Source organism: Zea mays, chromosome 5 (assembly GCF_902167145.1).
Source record: "Zea mays cultivar B73 chromosome 5, Zm-B73-REFERENCE-NAM-5.0, whole genome shotgun sequence".
Classification (NCBI taxonomy): Eukaryota; Viridiplantae; Streptophyta; class Magnoliopsida; order Poales; family Poaceae; genus Zea; species Zea mays.
Genome location: NC_050100.1, coordinates 139,564,594 through 139,574,801, shown reverse-complemented (window position 1 = coordinate 139,574,801; position 10,208 = coordinate 139,564,594). Strand labels below are relative to the sequence as shown.

The window sequence follows — 10,208 nt, the reverse complement described above, 5'->3', positions numbered from 1 at the left end:
CTAGTCTATCGCGTAATACTATGAACGTAAGGTGGACTTGTTCCTTGTGGTTCGGATTAATGATGAATAATTGTCAACGGGTAGCACTTGTTGGCGTTTTTAGACCAAACACTAATGATCCCTAGGGCGTCCTCGTAGTGAGTTCGGACCTTGGGAATGATCGCTAAGTTTCACCCACGGAAGGTCGAGATCACTAGTACATAGAAGCTCTATAGTGACAGTTGTGAACCTATTTTCACGAGTGTTTCTTAGAAACGCCGATGCGAGAGGCCAATAGAAATCATTATTTTTACAGACGGGTAACTGAAGACCTCCAGTGAAAATCGATTTTCACTGGCGGCCGACGTAATAAAACCGCCATAAAACCACCATTGAAAATTATTTTTAGAAACATTAAACGAGTTTTAAAAATAGCAAACAAAATTATTTTTGGAGAGGCCTCATGCCACCCGACTGTCTCCGTCGAAGTTGCAAGTCGCGACATTTTTCATGCGCTACAGGTTGTTAGGAATCGAATCCCCGACCTCACCCTCGCGTGTACTATCTGATACCACTCTGCCTATGGCATGCTGTGATACCCAACAATTTTCTTTTGTATTGTATATATAACAACGACCATGTCTAAATTCAATTTGTATGGTTATGTGAATATGTCACTAAATTATATCTTAATAAGTCTATCGCGTAATACTATGAACGCAGGGTGGACTTGTTCCTTATGGTTCGGATTAATGATGAATAATTGTTAACGGGTAGCACTTGTTGGCGATTTTTTAGACCAAATCCGTCCTCGTAGTGAGTTCGGACCTTGGGAATGATCGCTAAGTTTCGCCCACGGAGGGTCGAGATCACTAGTACGTAGAAGCTCTATAGTGACATTTGTGAACCAATTTTCACGAGCGTTTCTTAGAACCGCCGGTGCTAGGGGCAAGTAGAAATCATTATTTTTACAGGCGGGTAACTGAAGAACGCCAGTGAAAATCGATTTTCACTGGCGGCCGACGTAATAAAACCGCCATAAAACCACCAGTGAAAATTATTTTTAGAAACATTAAACGGGTTTAAAAATAGCAAACAAAATTATTTTTGGAGAGGCCTCATCCCACCCGTCTGTCTCCGTCGAAGTCGCAAGTCGCGATATTTTTCATGCGCTACAGGTTGTTAGGAATCGAATCCCCAACGTCACCCTCGCGTGTACTCTCCGATACCACTCTGCCGATGGCATGCTGTAATACCCAACCCGTGGATAATAAGAGAGGAATTAATCTCCTTGAGTGTGTTGCCTCTAATCATGAGAAATGTTAATAATCATACTTAAAGTGCCTAAATTAACTAAAGATACATAAATAATTTATGCATCATGTTGGAGATTTTTGCTTGTTCATTTAATTATATTGTAAATGAGATATTAATGTTGAAATTAGGGTGCAACCAAATTTGAAATCTAGGGATTGAAAATGACATAGAAAAGAGAAGGGAAATAATACACATTATAAAGAATATATATATATATATATATAAACAAATATACATTTTCATACTGGTACTTTTAATTGAGCATATAATCTAAGTGTGAAACTCAACAAAATTTGAATTTAAATCTGAAATCTAAAAATAGGAAGAAGGGAAAACAGAAAAGAAAAGGAAAAAGGAAAAGAAAAAAAGAAAAGGTGCATTGTGTCGAATCTTGCACGGGCGGCCCATTCTCTATTCTACCGCGCAGCCCAACTGGAGTATGGCGCCGACACCCGGGCTCCTCCCGTCAGTCCCTCATGCGCGCGCTCCTGTGAGTATGGCGCTAATCGGAAGACCCCACACATCATACTCTAAGCCATCGCACGTGCCCGCCGTGCGTTTGGATGACCGGTGCCCCCCCTCTATTGTTCATCTCCCCTGCTAACAGAACACCGCCGCCGCCACGACAGCCGCCGTGGTTCTCGCAACTGCCTTGCCAGATGAGTCGGACCTCCCGTGCAGAGTATATACATGTCACCCTGCCCCTCAACCTAGGTGCAAAGCGAGATCATCGAACCACATAGCCGCCGCGTGGGAGAAAAGCCAAAAATCGCTGCCGCCGTGGATCTCCACCGTTGCTCGTCGAACACAGCCCCGATTGGAGCCCTGCGCACGAGCAAGAGTTTCTGCCCAAGCACACAGAACGCGTTGGGGGCGATAGCAAGAAGGGTGGGTGATCAGGGCAACATCGATTCTTCACCGTCGCAGCGAATTCGGCCCGTGCCGTGGCCGGGTGACCCCGTGGCCCTAATCGTCGGTGAGGACCTTTCCCCTGCTTTGCCTAATTACTACACAATGAATAGCACCAGTTGGACTCGTGTTCAGATCACTGTGGCGTCGAACCACTGTTCGCCGACAATGGCGCCACCCTGGCGGGCCCTGCGCCGCCGCGTTCTGGGTCGCGGAGGGGTGGGGCACGCAGGTGCCGTTGGATCCATCATGGACGGTACGGATTAGAATCCGGGCATACTATATCGGGTGCTATCGGGGACCGTAGATCGGTGATCCGAAGGCCAAGGTAGGTCGTAGGTGGGACACGTTTCTGACCATCGGACTGCGATCGGTCGGACGAAAGCTGATCGTGGTTACTTTAAATCCGGTCAGGAGATCTTGGATCGGATGGTGGCGATAGTATACCGGTTTGGTGCTTTAATCCGACTCGTTGGATTAGGATCTGGCAACCCTAATTTCCCGATACCCTTTCAGCCTCGAAAACTTGCAAAAGAGCCCCTCTGTTTTATTAATACCAATCGGTCATCCCTGTCTGTCTAGATTGAATTACAATTGAGTCCAGATTATTTGCGCCTGAACCCCTGGATTCTCTGGTAAATGTGCCTTCGATCCAAAATAATTAGTGGTATTCGAAATAAATAAAGAAAATGACTATATGTATGAAAATAAATCTACTAATCTTGAAAAATCCATATCTTCGTTAATTTAGCCCCTTTTTGATCTATTCCAGTTGCACTAATTTTGTATTAATATTTTTTATCACTTGGTAACTCTGTTTAATCATGAAACATAGATTAAAATTATTAACATAGTTTATTCCATACCAAACACTTAAAACTTCGGAAAATCATAACTTGTTATCTGTAACTCCGAATTTAGTGGTTCTCGAACCTGTGGTCTCATTACAATGTGTAGAATATTATCTTGCATTATATCCCTCTGTTTGGTGTGATGTTAATTTCTCATGTACTATGTTTGTTTGTATTGCTTCGAGTAGACGATCAAGTGACCGATGACCCCGGTACCCAGCAGGTGGAAAATACTAAGCAGGAGCTTGTTGAAGGCAAGTTGTGCCCTTGACCACTTTTATTTACCCAATAATGTTCTCTATAATCATTTTGGCATGCTTAGGCTTAATTTTGATGGGACCCAATAGGTCAGCCTAGTTTGGTCATCTTTAGACCTTGTTTACCCCTGAACTCTTGGGTAGTCTTTGTTATTGCTATATGTGGTTTTGGGTGTTAAGACAATTATTACACATGGTCTTGCTTTATTATTGTTATTCTAATATGTTCATGATAAGACTATTATGTTAATTGAAACATGGAGATTAACTTGAGAAACACGTGCCACCACAAGGGTGGAATGGGACACTCTTGGCTGACTAATTAGAAAAGCTAGTGGAGGTCTACCTTACCCGAAAGGGGCAAGGGCAGTAGGGGAGTTGTCGGTGTAGGGAGGTTCTCGGGTTGATTTTGCTGCGATGGCTTTTCAGATGGGGTATTCCTGCATCGCGCTCTCTAGAAACGGTAGCGGGCTTTCTAAAGCTAGTGGAACTTTGTAAAGGCCTCGTAGTGGTACCCTGCCTCGCTTCCTTGGTAGAGGTGTATGGGGGCCAATCGTCCCCGTGGCAAATGGGTAACATGACTTATGGGTATAGGGTACAACCTCTACGGAGTGTAAAACTGGTATACTAGCCATGCTCGCGGTCATGAGCAGCTCAGGACTCTCGCATGATTAATTTATGGAATTAAACTCAATTTTCATTTGCATCGTATTGTGGTTTTATTATTAAATTTGATCTATTATTACTCTGGTTTGGTATATACTTACATTTAGTAACTGCTAATAAAATTTGACTAACTTATTAAAAGCAATGCTCAGCTTTAACCCTTATTTGTTGATAAGCCTTACACTTCACATGAGCTCCCACATTTGGTGAGTTCATGGACATTATTCCCACAACTTGTTGAGCTATGATCTTTTGTGAGCTCACCCTTGCGATATACAACTCCCCCACAGGTGAAGAGCATGTAGTCCAGGAGGAGGTATACAACGAGGAGTACGAGTTGATCTAGGTGGCGTCTCCCAGTCAGCTTATGGCGCCAAGGAATAATTATTAGTTCGCTTTATTGTTATTGTTTATTTTTGTAAGACACTTCCGCTATGTAATAATGATTGTGACATTTATCTGTATACATTTGGTCATTATAGTGTTGTTCTTCTTTGACACACATATGACACGCACCCGGCTTTATCCCTTAAATCCGGGTGTGACACATGCTTTGTGTCTAGATTGTAGTTTTGTTGTCCATATATTATAACCAACTGAGTGTAAATTGCTTGTTTGAGACCGTAAACGAATTCAACTAAAAATGTTGTCAACTACAAAGTTTAAAAACTTTTGAAGTTCTACAACTTTCATTTTGACACTTTTTTCATCCGAGGTCGTTTGTAAAATTTGAATTTTAGATTTGACAGATTTAGATGCATTTTTTAGGACTGAAATGTTTTCAAATAAAAAAGTTGTCAACTACATAGTTTCATAACTTTTAGAGATCTACAACTTTCAGTTTAGTGGTTTAATCATACAAGGTTGTTTGAAAAACTCGAAAAATTAAGGATAAAAATGATTTCTAGTGGCAGTTCCTTAAGGAAACCGCCACTAGAAAATCGATTTCTACATGCGATTCTTTAATAAAACCGCCACTAGAAATCATGGATTTTTACATGCGGTTTTCTTAAGGAACCGCTTGTAGAAATACAATTTCAAGTGGCAGTTTCTTAAGGAACCGCCACTAAAAATAGCACAGGCGGTTGATAACCGAATCAACATGTAAAAATATACCGCACCGCAGGCTTTGAGCCTTTTTCTACTAGTGGACCTTGGGGAGCGAGATAGTAAATAAGATGCAAGATAAATAGCACTATCTTGAATGTGGTCTTGAAAGGAAACCTTAGAGCTAAGGGGATGATTACTTGATATACATAAAATGGTTGTCCTGAAGGTGGGGCAACACCTCTATGATGGTCACCACCTATTTGGGACCACAGGTGAAGAGCAGGTAGTCCAGGAGGAGGTCTACAACGAGGAGTACGAGTTGATCTAGGTGGTGTCTCCCAGTCATCTTATGGCGCCAAGGAATAATTATTAGTTCGCTTTATTGTTATTATTTATTTTTGTAAGACACTTCTGCTATGTAATAATGATTGTGACAATTATCTCTATACACTTGGTCATTATATGAGTTGTTCTTGTTTGGCGCACATATGAGACGCACCCGACTTTATCCCTTAAATCCAGGTGTGACAGAAGTGGTATCAGAGGAAATGTTGACTGTAGTACGAAACCTAGATAAAACTGGACAAAACCCTTACCTACTTACCTTACTCTGATTATTTCTATACTTTTCTTGATCATGTCTCATCTTTGGATGTTCTACTCTGATTATTCTTATCTTTTCTACTCTAGAAGGACAAGAAGGATTTCACACCTTGGAATCCTACATCTAAGACTCCCTAAAGAGATAGGAGACCTAAGACAAAAAAACATATATATTTTCTCTATCTAAAGTGTTTGGATGTTTTGTTCTGATGATAAATGCATGATTTGCTTCTTTGATTGACTGAAATAGTATAGCAGGGCATTCTAGCATGTACCACCGTAAGGTAAGGAATTAGTATTTGTCGGCGTTTCGGACCCGCGAGGACCGTCAACCGATCAGTAAATTTGTTGTTGCGTGTCCCTGCCAGATGGGTTGATGCAAGATGGAACACAAGAGGGAAATGTGGCTTATGTTATCTCGCACCAGGGTGCTTGTAGTAGGGGTTACAAGCGTCGCGCGAGGGAGCGAGGGCGAGAATGAGAGAGAGAGAGTCTCTGCGTGCTGCCTGTCTCGTCTGCCCTGCCTGTCCACGACGCCCAACATTGTGAGTGTTGCAACGGGTGTCCACGATGTGAACGTATGTCCACGACGTGAACGTATGTCCGCGACGTCGTACGTGTGTCCACGACGTGCCTTAGGAAGGCCCTGGACATCCCCTTTTATAGATAGAAGGAGATGCCCAGCTGTACAATGGGGTGTAGCTATATGCTATCGTGGCCGACGGAGAAGCGCCTTGAGCCCTGTAGATGGGCTATCGTGGCCGTCGGAGAAGCACCTTGAGCCCTGTAGAAGCACAACTGTTGGCGTGGCATGGATCCTGCTGACGTTGTCTTGCTTCCGTAGGGGGTTTGAGAGCAACCGACGTCATGGGCGCACGCGGGGAACCATCATTACCTGTTACCAGAGTAACCTTAGATGGGACACCGGTCTTGTTCCTTCATAGCCTGAGGCAGCTAGCTAGGAGTAGGGTAATGATGTATCCCCTGTAGCGTAGTCGGTCCGAGGCCTAGGTCTGGCGAGGCGGAGACTTCTCCTAAGGCCGAGGCTGGGCTCGGGCGAGGTTGCGACTCCTCCCGAGGCCGAGGCTGAGGCCGAGGCCTGGGGTCGGGCGAGGCAGAGATCTTCTTCCGAGGTCAAGGCTGAGGCCGAGGCCTGAGGTCGGGCGAGACGGAGCTCCCTATTGCGCCCGAGGCCAGGCTCGTGGGAGATCGTGACTCAGTTTTATCCTGGTGGTTGGCAGGGTAGCCGGAGTGGGGCGAACGGCGCTGTTTTCCTGTCAGATCGGTCAGTAAAGGGGCAAAGTGACTGCGGTCACTTCGACCTTGCCGACTGAAGCACGCGTGTCAGGATAAGGTGTCAGGCGATCCCCGCATTAAATGCACATGCGATACGGTCGGCTGGTAAGGCAATTTGGCCAAGGTCGCTTCACGACAAAGTCTGCCCCAGATAGGCTTCATGCGAGCCGAGGGTGCGCTCATCGCCTGAAGGGGCCCTCGGGCGAGGCGTGAATCCGTTCGGGACTACTGTTCCCGCCCGACGCCGAGGCTGGGCTCTGGTGAGGTCGCGTCCCTCGGTAGATGTGGCCTTGACTTGAACCACGCTTTATCAGCTGTGTATGGTTTGTTCTGAAAATATTTTCCAGCCGGATTAAGGAGCATTGGAGGTACCCCTAATTACGGTACCCGACAATATTAGTAGATGACACACTACTCTACTGAGCTATTAAGACCCCAAAAGATCATGTCTTGGAATTAGTATTATTTTAGTGTGACTTAGCATTTGGTGGAGATTGTTGGATTAATGTGGGTCTGGCCCAAATTAATATTCAATAATAGTCAATGCTAAAGGCCCACTTCAATGCTACGGTGTACTAATACTTTAGTAACATACCAGAAGTTTAAGGGACAAATCAATCAACTAAATAGGTAGATCATTGGTTCATCTATTAAGAAGTTCAGAAAAGGATGAAAGACTGCCACACGCGCGCGCGTCGCCGCCTGCCGGGCCGGGCCGTGGCCGTAGCCGTGGTAGATCGGACCTTGGTCCGAACATTCCTTCCTAACGGATGCACATTTTGCCTGGAATGATGACCGTTTATTAATGTCGTCTATTACTGGTCGTTTCATGTGTTATGGCTAGTAACAAACGTCTCTGATATCGTCAGTTTCTGGCTGGGTGTAACGAAAGCTTTGATGGTGACCGTTACTGTCCGTTCACCTCCTCCTTCTGTGCGTGTACAAATACGGAGGAGGTGAGGCTGCTTCTGGTTACACGAGAATAGATTCTCAAATGAATTGCACTCAGCCCATCCTCGTCCCACCTACTGTGAGCACATAGATAGTGACAGAGCAGGCCTCCGAAATCGTCGTCCGCAGATCTACACTTGCACAGGTGTGCAGGCGATTAGGTTTTTGGGGAGAGCGTACTCGCTGCTCGCTTCGTCCGCTCGACCAGCGCTGATCAAGTTCCTTGTCGCGGCGCCGTTTGAAGGACTGCACTGCGTACATCTGCTTACATGGACTGCGTACAACTATATCGAACATACACACGAAATGTCTCGTGTGAATGGAGGCAGTGATATCTTCAGTATCGGTTTCTCCGCGGGGTTTTCTGGATTAAATTAAAACTAAAAATGACTATTTCTGTGTGGCATAATTTACCCGATCAAATCATCAGATTTTATCACAAGCACGACCTCCTCACCAGTTTGCTTGCCCCCAGCTAGTAGCCCTTGGCCGCGCCTAGATGGTCTTGGCATATCTCGTCGGTGGCTTGCAACTGACGCCAGCGCGTCTCCCTTGTGCATTACTACTACACCTTAAGCCATGCATATGCATGTATGCTGAGGCTGCATAGCCATACACATGTATACGCTAGACAGTGGATCGCCATGCTTGCTTCGGTCGACCGTCGACGCCCTTATATATAATAATTAATAAGTTCATTGGCCAATCATTCCCAATGCAAGCCGCCAATCAACCGTGATTACGAAGGCTAATGCTATAGCGCTGTGTATATATACCCGACGAACGAATCATCGCATCATACCAACAACAAAATCCATCCATCGGATCATCAGCATCTTCATCACAACAAACTCCATCTATCCATACCCTGATACCCATATACACAAACAGCTAGCTCCACTTTCTGATCGAGAGCTATGGCGGCTCCAGGTCGAGTTTTCACACTACTCATGCTGCTCGCAGCTGCGGGCACCATGGCCGCTAGTGACGCCGCCGTCGTCCCCGCCACCACGTCACCGTCTCCGGCACCGACCGGGTGGCTAAAGGCGCACGCCACGTTCTATGGAGGCGCTGATGCCTCGGACACCATGGGTAATTAAGCTAGCTGCTCAAGATCGAACCATGCTGTTCTATGCATGCCTTCTCTAACAATACTACTCGTGTATGTGTGTATTTATATGGTGGCATGCACAGGCGGCGCGTGCGGGTACGGCAACCTCTTCACGCAGGGCTACGGCACGCGGACGGCGGCGCTGAGCACGGTGCTCTTCAACGACGGCGCCTCGTGCGGGCAGTGCTACAAGATCGCCTGCGACCGCAAGAGAGCCGACCCCATGTTCTGCAGACCCGGCGTCACGGTGACCGTCACGGCCACCAACTTCTGCCCGCCCAACCTGGCGCTGCCCGAGGGCGGCTGGTGCAATCAGCAGCGCCCGCACTTCGACATGGCGCAGCCGGCCTGGGAGAAGATCGGCGTCTACGGCGGTGGCATCATTCCGGTCATGTACCAGAGGGTTCCTTGCGTGAAGCGAGGTGGAGTCAGGTTCACCATCAACGGGCACGACTACTTCAACCTCGTGCTCGTGACCAACGTCGCGGCTGCTGGCTCCATCAGATCCATGGACGTCAAGACCTCCAACTCCACTGGCTGGACCCGGATGGCACGAAACTGGGGCGCGAACTGGCACTCTCTCGCCTACCTCACAGGGCAAGCGCTCTCGTTCAGGGTCATCGATACAGACGGACAAACTATTGAGTTCGCAAATGTGGTGTCACAAGGATGGAAGTTTGGCCAAACATTTGCATCCGGGTTACAGTTCAAGTGATGATGGTCAGAGCTCCATCACCGTCCCGGGTTATTTCCGGTCTCTCCTCGTCACTACTAGTCAGTAGTCACAGGAGTACACAGTTTGGAGGTGTATATAGACACTGAATATTCATGAGCCATATATGTGGCTTGTACCTCTCATTCTTTTTATTTGTATTGTATATATAACAACAGCCATGTCTAAATTCAATTTGTATGGTTATGTGAATATGTCACTAAATTATATATTAACTAGTCTATCGCGTAATACTATGAACGTAAGGTGGACTTGTTCCTTGTGGTTCGGATTAATGATGAATAATTGTCAACGGGTAGCACTTGTTGGCGTTTTTAGACCAAACACTAATGATCCCTAGGGCGTCCTCGTAGTGAGTTCGGACCTTGGGAATGATCGCTAAGTTTCACCCACGGAAGGTCGAGATCACTAGTACATAGAAGCTCTATAGTGACAGTTGTGAACCTATTTTCACGAGCGTTTCTTAGAAACGCCGATGCGAGAGG

General features: G+C 46.1%; 1 protein-coding gene across 1 annotated transcript; it reads left to right on the top strand.

The window, feature by feature from the left end:
* Positions 1 to 8,673: 8,673 nt before the first annotated feature.
* Positions 8,674 to 9,938, top strand: LOC103626949 (expansin-A23). The gene is made up of 2 exons (XM_008647312.3): positions 8,674 to 8,971; positions 9,074 to 9,938. The coding sequence occupies exons 1-2, from the start codon at positions 8,797 to 8,799 to the stop codon at positions 9,703 to 9,705; spliced, it is 807 nt and encodes a 268-aa protein (XP_008645534.1). The 5' UTR covers positions 8,674 to 8,796; the 3' UTR covers positions 9,706 to 9,938.
* Positions 9,939 to 10,208: the final 270 nt, after the last annotated feature.

What these genes read in the sequence shown, in the direction of transcription:
- LOC103626949 (XM_008647312.3), top strand. Translation starts at nt 8,797, where the DNA reads ATGGCGGCTCCAGGTCGAGTTTTCACACTACTCATGCTGCTCGCAGCT. An exon ending in TGATGCCTCGGACACCATGG is followed by an intron (nt 8,972 to 9,073) that starts GTAATTAAGCTA and finishes TGGCATGCACAG; the next exon opens with GCGGCGCGTGCGGGTACGGC.